The sequence below is a fragment of the Gopherus evgoodei genome, chromosome 9, assembly GCF_007399415.2.
Source record: "Gopherus evgoodei ecotype Sinaloan lineage chromosome 9, rGopEvg1_v1.p, whole genome shotgun sequence".
Lineage (NCBI taxonomy): Eukaryota > Metazoa > Chordata > Testudines > Testudinidae > Gopherus > Gopherus evgoodei.
Window position 1 is genome coordinate 50513941 of NC_044330.1, and position 27782 is coordinate 50541722.

Here is a 27782-nt window from a genome sequence, read left to right on the forward strand (position 1 = left end):
GGGGAAAGTTCCTTCCCAATCCCAAATATTGCGATCAGTTAGACCCTGTGCATGCGGGCAAGACCCACCAGCCAGACACCTCAGAGTCTTCCCAATCTAGTGTCCCATCTCTGGCCATTAGTGATATTTGCTGCTAGCAACTGCAGATCGGCTACCTGCCATTGTAGGCAGTCTTATCATACCATATCCTAGGACTGCACTGGCTTTTTTCATAGCTGGATCATATTGGTGGCTCATACTCATCATGTGATCACTCAATACACTCAGATCTTTCTCCTCCTCTGTCACTTCCAACTGATAGGTCCCCAAATTATAGCAAAAATTCTTGTTGTTAGTCCCTAAATGTATGACCTTGCACTTTGCACTATTAAACTTCATCCTATTTCTATTACTTCAGTTTACAAGGTTGTCCAGATTTTCTTGTATGATACTCCAGTCCTGCTCCCTATTGGTAATATTTCCCAACTTTGTGTCATCCACAATTTTTATTAGCACACTCCCATCTTTTGTGCCAACATCAGTAAAAAAAAAAAAAAAAAAGTTAAGTAAGATTGGTCCCAAGACAGATCCCTGAGCAACTCAACTAGTAACCTCCCTCCAACCTGACTGTTCATCTTTCAATATGACCCATTGTAGTCTCCCCTTTAACCAGTTCCTTATCCACCTTTCAAATCTCATATTGATCCCCATCTTCTCCAATTTAACTAATCATTTCCCATCTGGAACTGTATCAAATGCCTTACTGAAATCCAGGTAGATTAAATCTACTGCATTTCCTTTGTCTAAAAAATCTCAAAGAAGGAGATTAGTTGGTCTGGCACAATCTACCTTTTGTAAAACCATGTTGTATTTTATCCCAATTATCATTAACCTTTATGTCCTTAACTACTTTCTCATTCAAAAGTTGTTCCAAGACCTTGTATACAACTGAGGTCAAACTAACAGGCCTGTAGTTTCTCGGATCACTTTTTTTTCCTTTTCTTAAAAATAGGAACTTTATTAGCAATTCTCCAGTCATAAGATATGACCCCCGAATTTACAGATTCATTAAAAATTCTTGCTATTGGGCTTGCAATTTCAGGTGCCAATTCCTTTAATATTCTTGGATGGAAATTATCTAGGGCCACTTATTTCATCCCATTAGGCTGTTTGAATTTGACTTCCACCTCAGATGTGGCAATTTCTACCTCCATAGCCTCATTCCCATGAGCCACCCTGCTACTACCCCTAAGCTCTTCATTAGTCTTATTAAGAATTAAGGCAAAGTTTTTGTTTAGGTGTTGGGCCATGCCTAGATTGTCTTTAATCTCTACCCCATCCTCAGTGCTTAGCAGTCCCACTTCTTTCCTTGTTTTCATTTATATGGCTATAGAACCTTTTATTATTGGTTTTAATTCCCTTTGGAAGGTCCAATTCTGCGTGGCTTTTGGCAGTTCTCACTTTATCCTTACACTTTCTGACCTCCAAGACATAATTTTCCTTGCTAATGCCTCCCATCTTCCATTCCTTGTAGGCTTTCTGCTTTCTCTTAATCACCTGAGATGTTTGTTCATCCAGCTTGGTCTGCAACCCTTCCCTATGAATTTTTCCCCTTGCTTGGGATGCAGGCTTCAAATAGTTTCTGCAACTTTGACTTAGAGTAATTCCAAGCCTCCTCCACATTCACAGCCTTGAGCTCATAGACTCATAGGTCAGAAGGGACCAATCTGATCATCTAGTCTGACCTCCTGCACAAGGCAGGCCACAGAACCCCACCCATCCAATTTTATAACAACCCCTATCCCACGACCGAGTTATTGAAATCCTCAAAATTGGTTTGAAGACCTCAAGCTGCAGAGAAACCACCAGCAAGTGACCCGTGCCCCACGCTGCAGGGGAAGGCGAAAAACCTCCAGGGCCCCTGCCAATCCGCCCTGGAGGAAAATTCCTTCCTGACCCCAAATATGGCGATCAGCTAAACCCTGAGCATGTGGGCAAGAGTCACCAGCCAGCACCCAAGAAGGAATTCTCTGCAGTAACTCAGTTCCCATTCCATCCAACATCTCCCCGCAGACCATTGAGCAGACCTATCTGGTGGTAATCCAAGATCAATTGCCCAAATTAACGATCCTATCATAACATTCCCTCCATATACTTGTCAAGCTTTGTCTTAAAGCCAGGAAAGTCTTTTGCCCCCACTACTTCCCTCGGAAGGCTGTTCCAGAACTTCACTCCCCTAATGGTTAGAAACCTTCGTCTAATTTCAAGTCTAAACTTCCTAATATCCAGTTTATACCCATTCGTCCTCGTGCCTACATTAGTACTAAACTTAAATAATTCCTCTCCCTCCCTAACGTTAACCCCCCTGATATATTTATATAGAGCAAGCATATCCCCCCGCAGCCTTCTTTTGGCCAGGCTAAACAAGCCAAGCTCTTTGAGTCTCCTTTCATAAGGCAGTTTTTCCATTCCTCGGATCATCCTTGTAGCCCGTCTCTGAACCTGTTCCAGTTTGAATTCATCCTTCTTGAACATGGGACACCAGAACTGCACACAGTATTCCAGATGTGGTCTCACCAACGCCTTGTATAACGGTACTAACACCTCCTTATCCTTGCAGGAAATACCCCGTCTGATGCATCCCAAAATCGCATTTGCTTTTTTAACAGCCGTATCACATTGGCGACTCATAGTCATCCTGCTATCAACCAGTACCCCAAGGTCCTTCTCCTCCTCCGTCGCTTCCAACTGATGCGCCCCCAACGTATATCCAAAATTCTTATTATTAATTCTTAAATGCATAACCTTGCACTTTTCACTATTGTATTTCATCCTATTTCTATTACTCCAGTTTACAAGGTGGTTCAGATCTTCCTGAATAGTATCCCTGTCCTTCTCCGTGTTAGCAATACCCCCCAGCTTCGTGTCATCCGCAAACTTTATTAGCACATTCCCGCTCTTTGTGCCAAGGTCAGTAATAAAAAGGTTAAATAAGATCGGTCCCAAAACCGATCCTTGAGGGACTCCACTAGTGACCTCCTTCCAGCCTGACAATTCACCTTTCAATACGACCCTCTGGAGTCTCCCCTTTAACCAGTTCCTTATCCACCCTTACAACTTTCATATTCATTCCCATCTTTTCCAATTTGACTAACAGTTCCCCGTGCGGAACCGTGTCGAACGCCTTACTGAAATCTAGGTAAATTATATCTACCGCATTTCCTTTATCTAAGTAATCCGTCACCTTCTCAAAGAAGGAGATCAGATTGGTTTGACACGATCTACCTTTACTAAATCCGTGTTGCAATTCGTCCCAATTACCATTGACCTCTATGTCCTTAACTACTTTCTCCCTTAAAATTTTTTCCAAGACCTTGCATACTACAGACGTCAAGCTAACAGGCCTATAATTACCCGGATCACTTTTATTCCCTTTCTTAAAAATAGGAACTACATTAGCAATCCTCCAGTCATAAGGCACAACCCCCGAGTTTATCGATTGCTTAAAAATTCTCGCTAACGGGCTCGCAATCCAGTCCACTTTCCTAACTTATTCCCTTAATTTTTTTAAAGTTAGCCCTTTTGAAATCAAGAACCCTACTCACAGATCTTTTTTGTTTAGCCTGCCGTTTAGTTTACACTGAATTAGCTCACCATCGCTTGAACCAAGGTTGTCCCTTACAATCAGTTCTTCTATGAGGTTCTCAATACTCACCAATACCAAATCTAAAACGACATCACCTCTTGTTGGTTCAGCAAAATATTTGATGAAGAAATCTGTCAGCTATCACATGCAGGAAAATCTAGGCCCTACTATTATTGGCTGCACTTGTCCTCCAATCTATATCTGGGAAGTTAAAGTCTCCTGTAATCACATAATCTCCAATAGTATTTATTTAATTAAAAACATTAAAGAGGTTTTTATCCATATCCAAATTGGATCCCACACCCAAAGCACTAGCTTTCTTTCTTCTGTAAAGTGATTTTGGCCCAACAGACTCGGTCTCATCCATTCCATAACTTCTAATTTCTTTACAGTCCACTTCATCATTAAAACCGTGACCTGCTGAATTTTTTTTTATTTGCATGATGTACATACTGACTGAGCAGAGGGTAGCTCTTGAATCCTTCAAAGAATGTAAGCATTTGTCAGCTGACTTGGTGAACAGCTTCAAATGATATAATGGGAGATTTTTAGTGGTGCTCTGGACCTCTCTCAGGATTGCGGATGATTACAATTAAAATGCATGGTGCATAACAATCACTGTATATATAGAGTGAGCCATTGTGTCAGCTGCACCAGGGAGGCTTGCAATGATGTCCTAGCTAGCAATTGTACCCCTGTGTTTGCTCTCACTGTTCTTAAGGTAGCTGGTCAATAAAGGCATTTCGCTTCCCAAAATTGGTGTAATTATGTTTCATGAATTGGTAACTCTAAATTGTAACAGATGGATGTAGATGAATAACTTTTGCCACTGAACAAGTGTAATTGTCGCTGATCATTGTCATGTGAAATGGATCTAAAGGGGTGTAGCCTGTTCCCCTCGTTCACAGCCCCACTAGTGAGTTTGGGGCTGAGTGCATGAACATGTACTCAGAACACTTAGCAGGAACATAATACTTCTTATCTGCCCTTGTGGGGATATAGCAGCAAATTGTTTTAGGCAATGGAGGAAGCAGTATGGAAAATGTCTATTAGTTTCTGCTAGGTCTCACGGATCTCTTCCAAAGGGATTGAGAGGGAATCAGCAATTCTTTTAATGAGTTCCCAGAACTGCTTGAACTCATCTGCATACACAGAAGAAGAGGCATGATAGCCTCCTCAGGTAAGGAGAAAGAGCTGTTGGTCTGAGACGTAAGCTTCTTAATCAACCCTCTTCTCCCTTTCTTCTCAGAGGATTCCACCTGAGGCGAGGACTGAAGTGGAGGGTCTGAAGGAATGGAAGGTTTTCTTCTCGGATGCTCCTTCAGAGAGTAACTGGAGGCCCTAGAGAACTGCTCCCTATCAGCTGCTCACAGATCAACACGATCACTGAGGAGAGGGCTCAGTGTTTCTCTTTTTCAAAGGTTTAGAGGTACCTTGTGAGACGACCTCCTGGACAAGCAAATAGCAGTAGCTGAAGTCGATGGCACACTCTGCATATCAGAAGCCCAGTGCACAGAGGGATGTCATAGCCTGGGTCTGACGAAGCCTGCAAGGAGCACTCCATGTGGAATAGTCTGAGTTCAATCTCCCTGTTCTTTCTTGACCTACTCTCAAAGTCAACAAAGGATGCGGGTGTCCTGAAGGCAGTTAGGATGCCATCATTAATAGGGATAGCACTGGCAAGTCAGGCAGGGATTAAACCCAACAGATCTTCGCATATCCTGAGAAAATAAACAAACAGAACTTCTACAGCAAGAAGTCCCCTCAGAAGAGGGGTACGGAATGAGGCAGTCACAATAAAGAACCCTCAACTATGTATTAGTTACAAAATACTATAACTAACTGTTTAACTATTAAACTGTAACAATGCTAAATATTTACAGAAGAGCTAAAATTAAACTAAGGCACTGCAAGTCGTGCTTGGTCTCAGGCCAAGTGCAGTTGAGAAGGAACTGAAAGTGGTTCATCTGACACTACCTTATATACCCTTAGGACAGGAGTTTAGCTAGGGCACATATGTGAACTGAACAGGCACTGCTCCCAAAGGTGCATGGAAGCTATGCACACCGGAAGTAGAGCACTCAAATGGACATTACTCAACAAACGAATAAACGGGTTCCCAGGAACAATTTATAACCCCTGAATACAGCCTCTCTCACTGAAGAAGATAAAGGCAGAGTGGGGTTAGCATGGGTTGTGTTGGTGATAGGTGCACCTGAGCAGCCTTAACTAGTTTTCAACCTAGTACTTTGCTGTGTGGGATATAGAAAGAACTAGGCTCATTGTTTCAGAAAGAAGCAAGATCTAAATATTTGTGCTCAATGCAGCATTAGTGAATATGTATTATAGGGATCCTACCCTGGGCTAGGCCTTCACTAACCTCCTGCAGTCTCTCTTCAGAACTGGGGTCTCTGGAGAGGCTATAGAAACACAAATATTTCAGAATATGTACTCTTCTTATATTACGCCACGAAAATTACATACTTGCAAAAAGTTGCTTTTCCTCATCTCCGTTAGGGTGATTTTACCAGACCAGGATCTATTGACCATGTAGAATATTCTCTGTATAACCTACAAAAAGCAAACAAATGAATAGTTATCTTAAAGACATGGACTGCCTAAATTACACCAGTTTGTAAATCTGAAGTGAACTTATTTATTTGGTTTAAATAATTAAAAGAAAATTTTAATTTACAATTTTGATTTACATGACAATGGACAACCCTCAGATATCCACCCCAAATGCATCACCAAACTCATCCCTTCATCCTCACCCATAATAATTTTACATTCAACAACAAACACTTTGTCCAAACCATGGGAACAGCCTTGGATACTAGGACAGCTCCCCGAAATGCCATCTTCTTCATGGGCCACCTTGAAAAAGAATTTCTGGACAAATGCACCAAGAAACCAATGATTTAACTGAGATACATTGATGATATTTTCATCTTCTGGACAGACGACTTAAACTTCCTCATAGATCACCACCACAACTTCAACAATCACCCCTTGTCCATTCAACTCTCTCTGGAACACTCTGACACTAGCATCAATTTTATGGACACCACAATCAGCTTCAACAATGGAACCCTTCAGACAACTACATACAAGAAACCCACAGATCATTGCACGTATCTTCATAGATCTAGAAACCATCCCAAACACATCAAAAAATCTGTTATCTACAGCCAGCACTCAGATACTACAGAATATGCTCCAAGGAGGAAGTTTGGGATGTACACCTTAATATACTCAAAACAACCTTCAAACAAGGACACTTATTCAGAGAACCTGCTTTAATACAGAAATAAATCCCCTCTGACCATGCACCCCTATTTGTCACCTACCACCCCACACTGGAACTCATAGGGGGTATCATCAAACAACTACAACCCATACTAGATGGGAACCACACACTGAAATAATTTTTTTCCTGAAACCTCTGTTCTGGCCTTTTAACAACTACCCAACCTCTCCAAGCTCATCAACGGAAGCAAGCTCCCAACAGGCCTTTTGATAATAAACTGCTGATGCACAGCAAGCAGGGATGCCCAAGTGAAAAGCATTATTCTGGGTACACGTATCATACGTTAACAATGGAAGTAGCAGAGACAGATTACACTGCTCTACAGTCAAAATGCTTCTGAAATAAATGTAGTCCAACTTTACTAATTCTGGGTCACTGAGAACGAAAATGATGCTTAAAATTGTTGATTGGCTCTAGTTTTCAAGATATGCTATTGGGTCAGTATATACGACCCTTGACTTGGGAATGGTGGAGGATAAGCGAGTCATAAGGGAAGTGATCTCAATTTAAACCAGAAATGACTAAAATACTTGTTTGGCTGGATCTATGAATAAATCTATGACTGGGTTTGGACAGTACTTGCTTTTTAGGCAAAACAATGAATGATGCAATCTGAAGCTGGTATTAGAATCATAGAATATCAGGGTTGGAAGGGACCTCAGGAGGTCATCTAGTCCAGCCCCCTGCTCAAAGCAGGACTAATCCCCAGACAGATTTTTTGCCCCAGATCCCTATAATGGCCCCCTGAAGGACTGAACTCACAACCCTAGGTTTAGTGGGATAATGCTCAAACCACTGAGCTATCCCTCCCCCCTGCTTCCTGCCGCCGGTGTGCGCGGGTAGGTTGGGGAAAGGACTCATCCTCGTACTCACCTGCGGCGGGAAGCGGAGCGCTGCAGCTGAGAGCTGGAGGAGTGGAGCTGGCTGGGGCCAGGCTGCTCTGCTTCCACCGCTGCTGGTGAGTGCGGGAGGGATCCCTTCCCTCAAACCCTCTCCCCCAAGCGACACAGTTGGGGCTGGGGCAAGGGAAACAGAGCAGGCTGCTCCCAGCCCCCCACTAATACCCCGGGTCACTCTGGGACTGTGAGGTCCCCAAAAGTGCCCTCCCACAGCTCCTGCCCACCAGACCCTGGGGGGAGGGGAAGATCCTGACAGCCCTTGAGACTCTCTGCCCCTTATCAAACCCCTCGGCCCTGGCCTGGTCCGGCACCCTTAACACACTGCTCAGAGCAGCATGTCAGAGCTTTACCATGTTATATGTGAAGCCGTGTTATATTGGGTTGCGTTATATCAGTGTAGAGGTGTAATTATATAATTACTTGTCAACTAGAGAGGGTGAGACTAAAGAAGGATCAGATGATAACACAACAGACATTTGGGCTTTATAAATAGGCTGAGAGGTCATTCTGGGGCAAGATGCTATAAGGACCAGACAGTCCCATTATCCTGTCTTCTGACAGCAGCAAGTGCCAGATAGAATAGAATATCTAATAATATTGGAAGGGACCTCAGGAGGTCATCTAGTCCAACCTCCTGCTCAAAGCAGGACCAATCCCCAGATGGATTTTTGCCCCAAATGGCCCCCTCAAGGATTGAGCTCATAATCCTAGGTCTAGCAGGCCGATGCTCAAACTACTGAGCTACCCCTCTAATGTTTCTGATGGAATGAACAGAATAGGGTAATTTTGAGTGATCCATTCTGTCGTCCAGTTCCAGCTTCTGGCAATTGGAGGTTTAGGAACTCCTGGGACATTCGGATGCAAACCTGAACATCTAATTGCCATTGATGGACCTGTCCTTCAAGAAGTTATCTCATTCTTTTTTTGAAACCAGTTGTACTTTTAGCCTTCACATTATCCCCCAGCAATGAGTTCCATAGGTTGACTGCATTGTGTGAAGAAATACTTCCTTATATTTATTTTAAACCTGTTGCCTTTTATTTTCAGGTGGTGATCCCTAGTATTTGTGTTACACAAATGGCTAACACCACTTCTTCATTCACATTCTCCACATCATTAATGATTTTATAGACTTCTATAATATTGCCCCTTAGTTGTCTCTTTTCTAAGCAGAATGGTCCAGTCATTTACATTTTTCCTTGTATAGATGCTGTTCCATTTCCCTAATCATTTTTGTTACCCTTCTCTGTAGCTTTCCCCATTCTAATATATCTTTTTGAGATGGGGCAACTAGAACTGCACACAGTATTCAGGGTAGGCTGTTCCATGGATCTATAAAATGGTATTATGATATTTTCTATCCTATTATCTATCCCTTTCCTAATAGTTCCTAACATTCTGCTAGCTTTTTTGACTGCTGCTGCACATTGAACAGATGCTTTCAGAGTCAGTCACAATGATTTCACGGTCTGTTTCTTGAGTGGTAACAGATGATTTAGATCCCTTCATTTTTATGTCTGGTTGGAATTATTTTTTCCAATGTGCATTACTTTGCACTTATCAACATTGAACTTCATCTGCCATTTTGTTGCCAAATCACCCAGTTTGGTGAGATTCCACCCCCATCAGCGTGACCTACTCTGTCATTCCTTTATGTTTTGTATCCTGTGTGATGGAATATACCCCTGTATTCACACCCTACAAACTACTGTAAAAATCTTTGTACAAAATACACCTTCTAAGATATAATTTGGGAACTGATAATTTGCTGGTCAATATTGTCCCGATAAAATATGTGTGGCAACACTGTATGTGAAGTTATAAAATTGCCCTGTACCATGTTATGTTCCAAACCTCACAGCCCTGCTCAGGCAGAAGTCTGCAAACAGGTTTGTTGTAAACAAAAGAATATGTGCTTGCCTTAATTTGCATTTAAGCAGTAAACAGAGTCATCAGCCAGGAAGGGAAAACAAAGGAAGCTCAAAAAGGTGAAAAAAAAAAACCAGCAAAGAACATCCTTCCACATAGACACTTTGTCTCTCAGCTGGAAATATTTTTCAAAGGGGAGAGGACGGGACGGGACTAAAACTATAAAAAGAATGGACAAACACCCCAAAGCACACACAAACCTCTCTCCCCCTGCCCATTGCATTCACTGCGCCTGAAAAAACCAAAGGAAACAGCCACTAGACTCTGGGAGAGGGATCCTGACCTGAAGAGTTTGGTCAATAATTTTGCTGGAAGCATGTGTTAAGAAACTTTGCTTGAATCTAATATAGTCTATTAAGTGAAGCACTAGAAAGCATTTTATCTTTATTTTTCTTGCAACCATTTCTGACTTTTATACCTCATTACTTGTACTTACTTAAAATCTCTCTCTGTGTAGTTAATAAACTTTATTATTTTATCTAATCCAGTGTTTTCAAGCTAAAGTATCTGGGTAACTCCATTTAAGGTAATAAAATGGTATATTATTCCCTTAAAGGAATAATGGATTTAATATATTTAGACTGGGGAGGGCTGGGAAGTACAAGACATAAATTTCTGGGGGGAAATCTGGGACTGGGAATGCAATGGGGTCATCCTGCAGTGTAACCAAGGCTGGTGACAGCCAGGGTGTGACTAGAGTGCTGCAGTTACACAAACACACCTGGGGATGACCTGCATGCTGGTGGCTAGTTGTGAGCAGTCCAGGTTGAAGGGCACAGCAGCAAGGCATTGCAACATACCCCAGGTTACAGGGCAGGGCTGACAGCCTCTGGCTGGTCTGGATTGTACGGTTGGTATGTCACAGCCTGCTATTACCATGTCCCATTGATTATCCTCATTCCACTAAGTTTCTGCAATGCCTACTATATCAATATCCTCATTTATTGCCAGGCACTCTAGTTCACCCATCTTAGTATTTAGACTTCTAGTATTTGTATACAAGCAATTGTACATTTTGTCAATATTCAGTTTCTTGCCTTCCTGTGTTATATTAATTGGGGCTCTTTTATATTTGATTGTTTCTCACTAGTGCAGAGCTCTGCTTTACCATCTTCTTTCCTTTCCTCTTTACTAGGATATAGAGTTCCCCCTTTAATAAAGTAATCTCTAAGGAATGTGTCCACCCAAACCGTGTGGTCCGCCACACCTGTTGGCTTTCTTCTAGCCCTTAATTTAAAACATTCGCTACCTTTCTAATTTCACATGCAAGCAATCTGATTTCATTTTGGTTTAGGTGGTTTAGGTTTGGTATAGGCTTCTCCTTTTCCAAAAGTTTCCCCAGTTCCTAATAAACCTAAAACCCTCCTCCCTATATTATCATCTCATCCACGCACTTAGCCCCTGCAGGTCTGCCTGCCCATCTGACCCTGGGCTTTTTATTCCCGGCTCTGTCAGTGTCTGCTGGATGACTTTGGGCATGAGGTACTAGGCCAAAGAGCGTGGGAATGACTCTGTGGTCCAGAGGTTAGGGCACCATATGGGAGACCCAGAGTCCAGGTCCCTTGCTTCAGTCACTCTAAGTATTTATATGAAGTGGAACAGCTTCAACAGGACAGACTGAGAGAGGCACCTGCCTCCACATTAGAATATCCCATAGCTCAGTGGTTAGAGGACTCCTCGGAATGGTGAGAGACCTCTGTTCAAATCCTTTCACCTCTGTGGCAGAGGATGGGAACTGAACCCAGGTTCACCCATCTGACTGTTCTAACTGCTGGGCTAAAAGTTCCCCTCACCCACTCTTGTTGTGTAGCTGATGACCAGTACAACCAGTAGCTGAAAGTTAAGGCTAGACAAAATCAAAATGAAAATAATGTCCACATTTTTAAGACTGATGGTGATCAGCCATTGGCCCAGCTCACCAAGAGATGCAATGGACTTTCCATCACTTGAAGTATTTAAATCAAGAAGGGATGTCTTTGTAAAGTTATGTTCCAGCTCAAATACAAGATGCTGTGTTTGATGCAGGAAGTACTGGGTACTCCTGACAGACACTGTCACCCTGGTCTACATTTTCGCTAGTAAAAGTGACACTGACTCTCGATTCCAGTTTGCACAGCAGCTCTAAACTTAAGATTTTATTAACTACCACAGGGTTTCTCAGTCTCTCTTGCATGCTTGGATTGCCAGTTCACCTTACAGAAAGGGCCATTATCATTATCAAACCTGCCAACTCTACAGGGTTTCTGACTATAGGTCTCAGTCGCACCAGCAATCTACAGGAAAAAACCCTTTTGATTGGCTGCCTTCTCCATTCCCTGACCTGCTGGGCAGCCAATCAAAGCCACTGAAACATGTCACCAATCAGCATATGTAGCAGACAGCACTGCATTCCTCCCTGCCCCCACCCCTGCTAAAGAGGAACATCTTCTTCATGCTCCCTCTCTTCCACTGCTGTAAAAGTGAGGGATATGGAGGGAAAGTATGAAAGACTGGGATTTCTCTCCATTTCCATTCTCTCTCCTTCCCTCAGTCACTCTAGATTTATTCAAATTTATGCAAAACTGCAGTTTACCCATTTCTGCTTTGAAGGATAGTGGCCCATGTGCTTTACACTGCAAACTTCCTCTCCTTCCTTTGTTCCAGGTTATAAAACCAATCAGTAGCAGGAGGTGCACATGAGTAGGGCCAGAGCTGCAGTGCAGCTTGAAGCATTTGGGCCCTGGCCCCACTCCCCATTCTTACTGTGCAGTCACTCCTCAGAGAGGGCTTCAGAGCAAAACTGCCCTTGCACTCCCAGTTTAGGAATGCTGTGAACTGCTACCAGGACTAATTCTGCTGTAAACACCTCTGAGGAGCTTTTGGTTTCTTGCTGATCCTGAAAGCCACACCTCTTCCTATTGTCTCCTTGGCTTAGTTTTCTGCAGCACTGCGGATTATCAGCTTTGAGCTTTGTATTCTGTGATGAGAGGCCACTGCCTGGGTCCCTCCTCATGCCCCAGGCCTCTGCATAAGACCTAGCTCTAGCTCTAGGACACTGGCAGGACAGTTTCAGCCCCTCTCCCCACCCTTTCCTTGGAACAACTCACACAACTCCACTTCTGGAAAAACAAAGTTTTATTAAGGCAGTTGGGCTTCCCTCCCTGCATTCTCCCCTTCACATCATCAGAATTGCTCAGTTTTTTCCATCCACACCTAGCAGCACCTCATAACCGAATGCACTTTTCAACAGACAGTATATTTTGCCAGTAGGGTCTTTTATTGGTGCTTCCTTGGCTTAGATTTTTGCTATCACTGCAGAGCACTAGCTCTGGGAGGATAAACCATACTGTGGAATGGTTTTACAGGTAAGTGATTCCCCATGGGACATGCTATACCATCACTTCTGGACTTAGGGCTGGGGACCTGTTGAAAGAAATACAAAGACTTTAGTATACCGACATCATACAATGGGTCAGAGATACTGGTAGGTCAAATGCAGCCTACAGAATTCTATTGTATCTCTAATGGGGACAGAGGGAGGCAGGGGGTATTAAAAATGTGCATACACAGCTTAGTTATACTAGACTGTTAACATACTCTAGGAGCATCTTCTCATCACGGGTACCATATTCAGCAATGAACACAGCAGCTGCTTTCTACTTAGAGTCTGCATCTGCAATGCAAAAATATGTGGGTTCATGCACACGCAGTATGCACAGCATATTGTGTCTCTGAAGTGTATGTAGGGCACTCTACCTTGGAGGGATCGATGGGATCCAGGGTCTCAACTGCCAAGGACATGGCCATCTCCTTTGTTATTATCTCCTGATGGAAATAACGTGCTTCATAATACTAAAGGAAAGAAATCCAACTCAACAGCACATAAAAGGAGATGTAAAAACTGCATCCGTTAAAACCAGCCTTTCACTGCTGAGTGAGGAAACCAAAATGTCCACTGCTTGCCTGCAGCTGCAAGGCGATCACAGCCCCTGAGCTGACCCTCCACATGGCTGGCCCTGCACAAGAATCATCTGCACTGCTGGAATCACTGATTAATGGGAGTCTCGGCTCTGTAGCACCCAGCACTCCAGCCATGCCAACCAGCCCTGAGAGAGGAAAGCAACATAGCCTGCTGCACTCTCACCCGGCAATCAGAAGTGCACTGCCCCACTAAGCTCTTCCTATTCTCATCCATGGCTTTGACACCTAAAAATGAGACTGCTGCAGCACACTTTGCATGGGACTATAGCTTAGATCTATCCAGTACCTGACCATAGGGCAGAAGTCAGCTGCCCAATTGTTCAGTGATATGTCTGTGACAGAGTGGTCCATAACAGAATGACTGCTCATAGGCTGCTAGACAGCATGCCCCAGCTTTGAAAGAAAGTCAGCCTATTCTGCTATGGTAGATTGGCTTGGAGAGAGGACTGCTCCAGCTTTCAGAGACTTCATTCAGCCTGGGACTGAAGTTCATCTGGAATCCTGGTTTAGGCAGAGGCCTGTCTAGATGAAAAGATTTGCTCTAGCTCTGAAAGGTTGTGTTAGGTTTCGGGGCTGCCAAGTATCTGGCATCTCACTTGACATTCATGTCCTGTGTGCTTTCTAACAGCCCAGCTGAGATGTTATGTGAACAGAACAGCTACCATAGCAGACCAGACACAAAGTCCATCTAGTCCAGGGGCATCCACCAGGGCTGCAAGAATGGCTACAACTGCTATTTCAGGCCACCAGAGGTCACTGTGGTGCTTGCCCTGCACACAGCCAGGGGTCTCTGTCTCATTTTGTGCTGTCCTCACGCTGGATCCTAGGGGAAGAGGGAGTGGCTGTCAGCAGCAGTGGGCTGGGAAGGGGGCTGTGGCTAGAAGAATGAGTCAGACAACACAGGCTCCAGGGCCAGATCTACCAGCTCATCACCGTGGGCCACCACATCACTGCCACCAGCATGGCCCTGGGCTGGATGAGATCAGCTCACAAAGGACAACAGCTGGCTGAAGCTGAGCCAGAGCAAGGCAGAGTGATGCCGCTGGGCAGAGGAAAGTACATGGAGGACTTTGCAGCTGTAGGGCAGTCTCCTTTGGCTGAAGGGTCACACCCACAACTGGTCAGTACAGTCCATGGTCTAGGAGTGCTCCTGGTTCCCTTGCTGATGCTGAGCTCTCACATGGCAGCATCCATGAATAACACTCTCTATTAGCTCCAGTTGGCTCGAAGACTCCATCCCATCCTGGTGGACAAAGACCTGGCCTCAGTTATTCATGCCTTCATCACTTCCCATCTGGGGTATGGCAATGGGATATACCCAGGCACGAGGCCTTCAGCACTAAGGAAATTCCAACTAGTACAGTCCCTTACAGTGTGTCTCCTCAACAACACAGGCTACCAGGAGCACATCAAATCTGTTCTTTGTTCCCCACATCGGCTTCCCAAAGAATAGAGTCAATTTCCAGGTCTCAGTCCTTATTTTTAAGGCGGTCCATAGCTTGGGCCCAGGGTACCTAAAAGTGTCTAGTGATCTGGGATGTAGACTAATCAACACCACCACTCTTCACTCTTTTGTGCTATATGGATAGAGCTCATCTCTGCCAGAGGCAGACTTTCTCAGGCTCCAGTCCCATACTGTGGAACGATCTCCCCCATGGGAGTAAGGACCATCCCAGACCTCCCCATGTGCTGCTCCAAGAGCAAGGAGCACTCCTTTGTCCTGCCTTCTCCAATACAAACCTAGCAGAATGGACATAAACAAAAAAAACCCACCCTACCAAACCAAAACCCTCCTCTGCACAACAGTTCTCCCCAAGGGGAGGGTGAGAGAGAGAAAACAAACCACACATGACAGATGTTAAGACACTTTTCTTAATGCACGACTGGCACATGCACTTATACTATGGTGAGGAGTGTGGTATAAGAACCTATATAGAACAGGCCCCCAGCTTCCCCCTCAGACTCCCAGCACCCACGTCATACAGCAGCCCAAGACTCCCCTCAGCAATTCCAGCCTCCCTTCAGCATCTGTGCCCCACTATCTTCCAGCACTCACCTCTCTGCCACCCCAGACACTCTTGGACCCCCAACACCCAGACATCTACACACCACAGACACTTAACGGCACCCTTACACTCATGCATCCTAGCAGCTCCCCAGACTCTCTCCCACCTAACCCCAGTCTCAGCTGCCATGTTTTGTGCAGTTCCACATCCTGCTGCCCATGGCATGATGTGCTGCCCACAAGCTGGAGTTTATAGTCACATGCAAATGATTTGCAAATATGCGAAATATTTGCATATAATGTCACCCATGGAACTTAAAACTTGGTAGCTATGTAACTTGGGAGCTTAGCTTAGGCAGAAGCCCACAGCAGCCTGGAAAAATTTCTGTTCAAACTACACAAAGTTTTCTCCTGACAATGGGAGTTGCATTGTTAGGAAGTTGCTGTAACTTACATTTATTTCAGTTTTACAAGGCTTAAAAGGATGTCTCTTTTTCCTATATTTTTAAAGCTCCTGAGTTTTTTCTGTCTCATTCCCCTTCACAGTACCCTAGTCTATGACCCACAGTTCAGAAGTGTTGGCACAGTGTGTGACAACGTCCCACCATGAGCATAATACAGCAGTGCTCGGTGCTCTGCACCAGCTCTCAAGTTGGCTTGTGAATGGAGTTGAAGGTGTTGGTTTTGACCTACCTGGGTCACCCTGCTCTCCTCATGCCATGCTGCCACAGCTGCAGTCAGTGGAAATGCCTGAACTGGAGCCCCTATGTAGAGTCCTCAAGGAGACAGGAAGCAACTGGCAAGAGCATTCTCTGTGAAGGCTCCTAGACTCTGGTTTTTGCTACCCTAACCTTGGTCTGAAATTACCCAAACTGACTGCAAAGCCCATCTACTTCCCCTGACTTTTGGGGAAGGTTTAAAAGTTAGTTTTTTTTTCTCTTGCTTGTGGGAGTTGTTAATTATAACTGAATATTTAAAAGCTGTCAAGGGCATTCTTTCACATGCTGCTATGATCTTGTAGTGAGATATTAAGGTTGCATCGTAAGTTTCTGTTTTACAGGGTCTGGACCTTAGTGTTTCACCTTTCTTTCTGAACCCTTTTTGGTAAACATGCCATGGGGAATAGGAACCAAATTTCGGCTAGTAATTAATGTGTGGAATGATCTCCAATGTGTATTTTGCGTTTATATGTTTTAGGGTTTTTTAGGAAAGTTGGGAAACCGGAAAAGCAGAGGAGTTTGAATTTTCCACACAACATGCATTTGCTGCTCCTGGCTGTTGCCAGAGCAGTAACACTATGATATCAGAGATAATCAGCCACTCAGCACACCTGCCCTCTAGTTTATTAGCATATGCGTGGGAGTGACTATTGCCTGTCACCTACTCCAGGACAGGCTCAACAAAGAAAGTAACAGAACGCCACTAGCCGTCATCTACAGCCCCCAACTAAAACCTCTCCAGCGCATCATCAAGGATCTACAACCTATCCTGAAGGACGATCCCTCACTCTCACAGACCTTGGGAGACAGGCCAGTCCTCGCTTACAGACAGCCCCCCAACCTGAAGCAAATACTCACCAGCAACCACACATCACACAACAAAAACACTAATCCAGGTACCAATCCCCGCAACAAACCCCGCTGCCAACTCTGTCTGCATATATCTATTCAAGGGACACCATCATAGGACCTAACCACATCAGCCACATCATCAGGGGCTCATTCACCTGCACATTTACCAATGTGATATATGCCATCATGTGACAGCAATGCCCCTCTGCCATGTACATTGGCCAAACTGGACAGTCTCTACGCAAAAGAATAAATGGATAGAAATCAGACATCAAGAATTATAACATTCAAAAACCAGTCGGAGAGCACTTCAGTCTCCCTGGACACTCAATAACAGACTCAAAAGTGGCAATTCTTCAACAACAAAAACTTCAAAAACTCCAGAACTGGAATTAATTTGCAAACTGTTCATCATCAAATTAGGCTTGAATAAAGACTGGAAGTGGATAGGTCACTACAAAAAGTAATTTTCCCTCTTTTGATATTCACCCCTTCTTGTCAACTGTTGAGAACCGGCACTGACGCCCCCCCTTACTTGGTAAGGCAACTCCCATCTTTCCATGTGCTGTAATATTTATACTGCTTACTTTATTTTTCACTCCATGCATCTGATGAAGTGGGTGTTAGCCCACGAAAGCTTATGCCCAAATAAATGTATTAGTCTCTAAGGTGCCACAAGGACTCCTTGTTATTTTTGCTGATACAGACTAAACACAGCTACCACTCTGAAACCTATTGCCTTGGTTGTCATGGCAACATATGCCTTTGATAATTGACTGACCTTCAGACAACCATAACGTTATTCCAGAGCAGGGTCCCAGGAGGAATGGCAGAGAGAGCAAACTGGGTTTGGATAAGTTCCTAGAGTAGTCCTTTGGGCTTCAGGTAAGTTACACTGTTTCTTTTCACAGAGGAATTGTTTGTTCCTTTCCTCAGAAAGGGTTACATGAAAATAAGACACAAAATTACTGTAAAGATGTTGGGATTAGAACACGGGTCAGCTGAGCCTTGGGCAGCTGACATTCCCATGGTGACACCAGCAGCACTCTGGAGAACAGGTGCCGCAGGAAGTATCACCCAAAAGATCCAGAGTGACAGTATCCTGCACCCCTCCTACTGGAGAGTCACCCTATTTAACTCTGGAGTGCACCCCAGGAAGTTGTCTGGGCAGCCACACACACTTCAGGCGTGCTGCAATTCCGGACCTCAATCTCCAGTCTCCAATCCCAGGCTGAGTATGACCCTGACTCTTGCCTGCCTGCCTGCCTTCAGCCTGGTCATACCTCTGATCTCTGGCCTCCAATCCCGACTCTTGCTTATTGAACCTGGCTCTAGTGCAGGGGTCTCAAAGTCCCGCCCGCAGGCCATCTGCGGTCCAAGAACATCCCCACTGCAGCCCCTGAAGGAGAGACGCATGCAGCCAGGCTGCTGGCAATGTCTGCTGAGGCGCCACCCACCGCAGCTCCCATTGGCATGGGGACAGGGACAGAGATATCATCACTAGTTGCCGGGCAGAGTCAGCCATGGAGACAGCATCATTACTTGCCCGGCAGAATCAGCCATGGAGGCAGCTTCACTTTTTTCCCCACAATGAATATAAACAAGTCAAAGTACCGAACACAACTATCTGATGCACACCTTGCTGCAATCCTGAAGGTTTCTACTGCTCAGTCACTGAGGCCAAACATCAACAAACTGAGAGAACTGAAGCGTTGTCAGATGTCTGGCAAACACTAAAAACTCTCTGGCAGGTGAAAAATTGTATAAACTTGTATGATAGTTTTATTATTTCTAAGAAATGTGAAATAAAAAGTACAATATAAACATTTTCTTTTCTGAGCACCATCTTCAGTGACATTATTGTCCCACTGGGAGGATGAGAGGACTGGCACTGGCCCTAAGGTAAATTGAGTTTGAGACCCCTGTTCTAGCGAATCCTTTGACCCCTACTCACAAATATCAAACCTGACATGTGGGCCCCACCGCACTGTAACCAGCGGGCCAGAATGCATATGGCCCTGTCCCTTATAATTACAGATCCTCTCCTGTAGATTATCTGCTTCTTACAAATTGGAGGCTAGGACTTTAAAAGGCAAATATTCACAAAGAAAGTGGGAAATTATAGATCTGTTAGTCCCAGGTCAGTTTTCTGTTACACAATTTTTTAAAATGTCACGTAGAATCATAAGTTGCAGTAAAACTGAAGTTAAATTTAAAAAGAAATATGTTTTGTTTGCACACAGTTTAATTTAATTACTTTCAGTATATCGGTCAACATGGCACTAAGTGGTGAAATATGGAGCTTCACAAAGATAACAATGGCCATAAAATATACATTGAACACAACAAATGCTTTATGTATTAAGCATGTTATTATTTAAACAGAAAATCTTTTAAATATGTGCCATTAAAAACTAAGGAAATTCACACATGCAAAAATCCTTTGTTTAACATTAGTTAAGGTTGCTCACATCAGTAAACTAAACCACAAAAAAATAGGAAATGCAAAGCTAAGGATTAAAAAGTAGCAAAATTCAAGCACTCTCAAATTAGGAAACTCCAGAATGAATGTTGCCTATTCAGCACACCTTCCGCCTATGCATTATGATATAGTCTTTAAGTAGAGTATCAGAGGGTAGCCGTGTTAGTCTGGATCTGTAAAAGCAGCAAAGAATCCTGTGGCACCTTATAGACTAACAGAGGTTTTGGAGCATGAGCTTTCGTGGGTGAATACCCACTTCTTCAGATGCATGTAATGGAAATATCCAGGGGCAGGTATATATATATGTGTGCTAGCAAGCAAGCTAGAGATAACGAGGTCAGTTCAATCAGGGAGGATGAGGCCCTGTTCTAGCAGTTGAGGTGTGAAAACCAAGAGAGGAGAAACTGGTTCTGTAATTGGCAAGCCATTCACAGTCTTTGTTCAATCCTGAGCTGATGGTGTCAAATTTGCAGATGAACTGAAGCTCAGCAGTTTCTCTTTGAAGTCTGGTCCTGAAGTTTTTTTGCTGCAGGATGGCCACCTTAAGGTCTGCTATAGTGTGGCCAGGGAGGTTGAAGTGCTCTCCTACAGGTTTTTGTATATTGCCATTCCTAATGTCTGATTTGTGTCCATTTATCCTTTTCCGTAGAGACTGTCCAGTTTGGCCGATGTACATAGCAGAGGGGCATTGCTGGCATATGATGGCGTATATTACATTGGTGGATGTGCAGGTGAATGAACCAGTGATGGTGTGGCTGATCTGGTTAGGTCCTGTGATGGTGTCGCTGGTGTAGATATGTGGGCAGAGTTGGCATCGAGGTTTGTTGCATGGATTGGTTCCTGAGCTAGAGTTATTATGGTGTGGTGTGCAGTTACTGGTGAGAATATGTTTCAGGTTGGCAGGTTGTCTGTGGGCAAGGATTGGCCTGCCACCCAAGGCCTGTGAAAGTGTGGGATCATTGTCCAGGATGGGTTGTAGATCCTTGATGATGCGTTGGAGGGGTTTTAGCTGGGGGCTGTATGTGATGGCCAGTGGAGTCCTGTTGGTTTCTCTCTTGGGTTTGTCTTGCAGTAGGAGGCTTCTGGGTACACGTCTGGCTCTGTTGATCTGTTTCCTTATTTCCTCATGCGGGTATTGTAGTTTTGAGAATGCTTGGTGGAGATTTTGTAGGTGTTGGTCTCTGTCTGAGGGGTTAGAGCAGATGCGGTTGTACCTCAGTGCTTGGCTGTAGACAATGGATCGTGTGATGTGCCCGGGATGGAAGCTGGAGGCATGAAGGTAGGCATAGCGGTCGGTGGGTTTTCGATATAGGGTGGTGTTAATGTGGCCATCACTTATTTGCACCCTGGTGTCAAGAAAGTGGACCTCCTGTGTAGATTGGTCCAGGCTGAGGTTGATGGTGGGGTGGAAGCTGTTGAAATCATGGTGGAATTTTTCCAGAAAAATTTTGCATCATCAAGGATCTACAACCCATCCTGGACAATGATCCCACACTTTCACAGGCCTTGGGTGGCAGGCCAATCCTTGCCCACAGACAACCTGCCAACCTGAAACATATTCTCACCAGTAACTGCACACCACACCATAATAACTCTAGCTCAGGAACCAATCCATGCAACAAACCTCGATGCCAACTCTGCCCACATATCTACACCAGCGACACCATCACAGGACCTAACCAGATCAGCCACACCATCACTGGTTCATTCACCTGCACATCCACCAATGTAATATACGCCATCATATGCCAGCAATGCCCCTCTGCTATGTACATCGGCCAAACTGGACAGTCTCTACGGAAAAGGATAAATGGACACAAATCAGACATTAGGAATGGCAATATACAAAAACCTGTAGGAGAGCACTTCAACCTCCCTGGCCACACTATAGCAGACCTTAAGGTGGCCATCCTGCAGCAAAAAAACTTCAGGACCAGACTTCAAAGAGAAACTGCTGAGCTTCAGTTCATCTGCAAATTTGACACCATCAGCTCAGGATTGAACAAAGACTGTGAATGGCTTGCCAATTACAGAACCAGTTTCTCCTCTCTTGGTTTTCACACCTCAACTGCTAGAACAGGGCCTCATCCTCCCTGATTGAACTGACCTCGTTATCTCTAGCTTGCTTGCTAGCACACATATATATATACCTGCCCCTGGATATTTCCATTACATGCATCTGAAGAAGTGGGTATTCACCCACGAAAGCTCATGCTCCAAAACCTCTGTTAGTCTATAAGGTGCCACAGGATTCTTTGCTGCTTTTACAGATCCAGACTAACACGGCTACCCTCTGATACTTGACACCATGCAAGGCACTGCATTTAGCCGTATGGAATGGAAATCCATCAACCTCATGAAGAAACTTGCACAAATACAGACAGATATCATCTTCCTTTCCAAATGCAAACGGATGGACATCATACCAAATGGACTAAAGGTAAAAAATCCACTGCTATCTACATACTACACGGACCACAGTGAGAGATTATGTCATACTCTATCAAAAAAACTGAGGAACCACCTGATCAGCATCCTATACAGCAAACAGGAAAACATCAAAAAAGAGCTCTCCAACCTGGAGACTCTCATTAATAACCAAACTTCTATACAAACGGACTTCACTAGAATAAGACAGGAGATCTACATTACTCACTTCACCGCTCTTCAAAGGAAAAAGGACTGTAAGCTGTCTAAACTCCTACCTGCCACATGGGGCCACAACAGTGGTACCCCTAACCCACCCAGCAATATCGTCAATTTATCCAACTACACACTCAGCCCAGAAGAAAAGTCTGTCCTATCTCGGGGACTCTCTTTCTGCCCTGCCACCCCCACCAACATGATACAGTTCTGTGGCGATCTGGAAGCCTACTTTCGCCGTCTCCGACTCAAAGAATACTTCCAGGACAACACTGAACAGTGCACTGATACACGGGTGCCCTCCCACCAACAGCACAAGAAAAAGAACTCCACATGGACTCCTCCTGAGGGTCGAAATGACAGCCTGGACCTATACATTGAATGCTTCCGCCGGCGTGCACAGGCAGAAATCGTGGAACAACAACATCACTTGCCTCACAACCTAAGCCGTGCAGAACGCAATGCCATCCACAGCCTCAGAAACCACCCTGACATTATCATCAAAGAGGCTGATAAAGGAGGTGCCGTTGTCATCATGAACAGGTCTGACTATCAAAAGGAGGCAGCCAGACAACTCTCCAATACCAAATTCTACAGGCCACTTCCCTCAGATCCCACTGAGGAATACACTAAGAAACTACAGCATCTACTCAGGACACTCCCTACACTAACACCAGAAGAAATCAACATACCCCTAGAGCCCCGACCAGGGTTATTCTATCTACTACCCAAGATCCACAAACCCGGAAATCCTGGACGCCCCATCATCTCGGGCATTGGCACTCTCACTGAAGGACTGTCTGGATATATGGACTCTCTACTCAGACCCTATGCCACCAGCACTCCCAGCTATCTCCGCGACACCACTGATTTCCTGAGGAAACTACAATGCATTGGTGACCTCCCAGAAAACACCATCCTAGCCACCATGGATGTAGAGGCTCTCTACACAAACATCCCACACACAGATGGAATACAAGCTGTCAGGAACACCATCCCTGATGATGCCACAGCACAACTGGCTGCTGAGCTCTGTGCCTTTATACTTACACACAACTATTTCAAATTTGATGACAATATATATCTCCAGATCAGTGGCACTGCTATGGGCACCCGCATGTCCCCACAATATGCCAATATCTTCATGGCCGACCTGGAACAACGCTTCCTCAGCTCTCGTCCACTCACACCCCTTCTCTATCTACGCTACATTGATGACATCTTCATCATCTGGACCCATGGGAAGGAGACTCTGGAAAAATTCCACCATGATTTCAACAGCTTCCACCCCACCATCAACCTCAGCCTGGACCAATCTACACAGGAGGTCCACTTTCTTGACACCACGGTGCAAATAAGTGATGGCCACATTAACACCACCCTATATCGAAAACCCACCGACCGCTATGCCTACCTTCATGCCTCCAGCTTCCATCCCGGGCACATCACACGATCCATTGTCTACAGCCAAGCACTGAGGTACAACCGCATCTGCTCTGACCCCTCAGACAGAGACCAACACCTACAAAATCTCCACCAAGCATTCTCAAAACTACAATACCCGCACGAGGAAATAAGGAAACAGATCAACAGAGCCAGACGTGTACCCAGAAGCCTCCTACTGCAAGACAAACCCAAGAGAGAAACCAACAGGACTCCACTGGCCATCACATACAGCCCCCAGCTAAAACCCCTCCAACGCATCATCAAGGATCTACAACCCATCCTGGACAATGATCCCACACTTTCACAGGCCTTGGGTGGCAGGCCAATCCTTGCCCACAGACAACCTGCCAACCTGAAACATATTCTCACCAGTAACTGCACACCACACCATAATAACTCTAGCTCAGGAACCAATCCATGCAACAAACCTCGATGCCAACTCTGCCCACATATCTACACCAGCGACACCATCACAGGACCTAACCAGATCAGCCACACCATCACTGGTTCATTCACCTGCACATCCACCAATGTAATATACGCCATCATATGCCAGCAATGCCCCTCTGCTATGTACATCGGCCAAACTGGACAGTCTCTACGGAAAAGGATAAATGGACACAAATCAGACATTAGGAATGGCAATATACAAAAACCTGTAGGAGAGCACTTCAACCTCCCTGGCCACACTATAGCAGACCTTAAGGTGGCCATCCTGCAGCAAAAAAACTTCAGGACCAGACTTCAAAGAGAAACTGCTGAGCTTCAGTTCATCTGCAAATTTGACACCATCAGCTCAGGATTGAACAAAGACTGTGAATGGCTTGCCAATTACAGAACCAGTTTCTCCTCTCTTGGTTTTCACACCTCAACTGCTAGAACAGGGCCTCATCCTCCCTGATTGAACTGACCTCGTTATCTCTAGCTTGCTTGCTAGCACACATATATATATACCTGCCCCTGGATATTTCCATTACATGCATCTGAAGAAGTGGGTATTCACCCACGAAAGCTCATGCTCCAAAACCTCTGTTAGTCTATAAGGTGCCACAGGATTCTTTGCTGCTTTTACAGATCCAGACTAACACGGCTACCCTCTGATACTTGACACCATGCAAGGCACTGCATTTAGCCGTATGGAATGGAAATCCATCAACCTCATGAAGAAACTTGCACAAATACAGACAGATATCATCTTCCTTTCCAAATGCAAACGGATGGACATCATACCAAATGGACTAAAGGTAAAAAATCCACTGCTATCTACATACTACACGGACCACAGTGAGAGATTATGTCATACTCTATCAAAAAAACTGAGGAACCACCTGATCAGCATCCTATACAGCAAACAGGAAAACATCAAAAAAGAGCTCTCCAACCTGGAGACTCTCATTAATAACCAAACTTCTATACAAACGGACTTCACTAGAATAAGACAGGAGATCTACATTACTCACTTCACCGCTCTTCAAAGGAAAAAGGACTGTAAGCTGTCTAAACTCCTACCTGCCACATGGGGCCACAACAGTGGCACCCCTAACCCACCCAGCAATATCATCAATTTATCCAACTACACACTCAGCCCAGAAGAAAAGTCTGTCCTATCTCGGGGACTCTCTTTCTGCCCTGCCACCCCCACCAACATGATACAGTTCTGTGGCGATCTGGAAGCCTACTTTCGCCGTCTCCGACTCAAAGAATACTTCCAGGACAACACTGAACAGTGCACTGATACACGGGTGCCCTCCCACCAACAGCACAAGAAAAAGAACTCCACATGGACTCCTCCTGAGGGTCGAAATGACAGCCTGGACCTATACATTGAATGCTTCCGCCGGCGTGCACAGGCAGAAATCGTGGAACAACAACATCACTTGCCTCACAACCTAAGCCGTGCAGAACGCAATGCCATCCACAGCCTCAGAAACCACCCTGACATTATCATCAAAGAGGCTGATAAAGGAGGTGCCGTTGTCATCATGAACAGGTCTGACTATCAAAAGGAGGCAGCCAGACAACTCTCCAATACCAAATTCTACAGGCCACTTCCCTCAGATCCCACTGAGGAATACACTAAGAAACTACAGCATCTACTCAGGACACTCCCTACACTAACACCAGAAGAAATCAACATACCCCTAGAGCCCCGACCAGGGTTATTCTATCTACTACCCAAGATCCACAAACCCGGAAATCCTGGACGCCCCATCATCTCGGGCATTGGTACTCTCACTGAAGGACTGTCTGGATATATGGACTCTCTACTCAGACCCTATGCCACTAGCACTCCCAGCTATCTCCGCGACACCACTGATTTCCTGAGGAAACTACAATGCATTGGTGACCTCCCAGAAAACACCATCCTAGCCACCATGGATGTAGAGGCTCTCTACACAAACATCCCACACACAGATGGAATACAAGCTGTCAGGAACACCATCCCTGATGATGCCACAGCACAACTGGCTGCTGAGCTCTGTGCCTTTATACTTACACACAACTATTTCAAATTTGATGACAATATATATCTCCAGATCAGTGGCACTGCTATGGGCACCCGCATGGCCCCACAATATGCCAATATCTTCATGGCCGACCTGGAACAACGCTTCCTCAGCTCTCGTCCACTCACACCCCTTCTCTATCTACGCTACATTGATGACATCTTCATCATCTGGACCCATGGGAAGGAGACTCTGGAAAAATTCCACCATGATTTCAACAGCTTCCACCCCACCATCAACCTCAGCCTGGACCAATCTACACAGGAGGTCCACTTTCTTGACACCACAGTGCAAATAAGTGATGGCCACATTAACACCACCCTATATCGAAAACCCACCGACCGCTATGCCTACCTTCATGCCTCCAGCTTCCATCCCGGGCACATCACACGATCCATTGTCTACAGCCAAGCACTGAGGTACAACCGCATCTGCTCTGACCCCTCAGACAGAGACCAACACCTACAAAATCTCCACCAAGCATTCTCAAAACTACAATACCCGCATGAGGAAATAAGGAAACAGATCAACAGAGCCAGACGTGTACCCAGAAGCCTCCTACTGCAAGACAAACCCAAGAGAGAAACCAACAGGACTCCACTGGCCATCACATACAGCCCCCAGCTAAAACCCCTCCAACGCATCATCAAGGATCTACAACCCATCCTGGACAATGATCCCACACTTTCACAGGCCTTGGGTGGCAGGCCAATCCTTGCCCACAGACAACCTGCCAACCTGAAACATATTCTCACCAGTAACTGCACACCACACCATAATAACTCTAGCTCAGGAACCAATCCATGCAACAAACCTCGATGCCAACTCTGCCCACATATCTACACCAGCGACACCATCACAGGACCTAACCAGATCAGCCACACCATCACTGGTTCATTCACCTGCACATCCACCAATGTAATATACGCCATCATATGCCAGCAATGCCCCTCTGCTATGTACATCGGCCAAACTGGACAGTCTCTACGGAAAAGGATAAATGGACACAAATCAGACATTAGGAATGGCAATATACAAAAACCTGTAGGAGAGCACTTCAACCTCCCTGGCCACACTATAGCAGACCTTAAGGTGGCCATCCTGCAGCAAAAAAACTTCAGGACCAGACTTCAAAGAGAAACTGCTGAGCTTCAGTTCATCTGCAAATTTGACACCATCAGCTCAGGATTGAACAAAGACTGTGAATGGCTTGCCAATTACAGAACCAGTTTCTCCTCTCTTGGTTTTCACACCTCAACTGCTAGAACAGGGCCTCATCCTCCCTGATTGAACTGACCTCGTTATCTCTAGCTTGCTTGCTAGCACACATATATATATACCTGCCCCTGGATATTTCCATTACATGCATCTGAAGAAGTGGGTATTCACCCACGAAAGCTCATGC

General features: G+C 45.0%; 1 protein-coding gene across 5 annotated transcripts in view; it reads right to left on the reverse strand.

Annotated features, from left to right (window-relative positions):
* The window catches only part of PPP2R3A (protein phosphatase 2 regulatory subunit B''alpha), a 165029-nt gene that overhangs the window by 38798 nt on the left and 98449 nt on the right, over positions 1 to 27782 (reverse strand). For all 5 annotated transcript variants that reach the window (XM_030575839.1, XM_030575842.1, XM_030575840.1 and 2 more), the window contains one exon: positions 6110 to 6196. In XM_030575839.1, coding sequence (XP_030431699.1) covers positions 6110 to 6196 — 87 coding nt within the window. The remainder of the gene's footprint in view (positions 1 to 6109; positions 6197 to 27782) is intronic.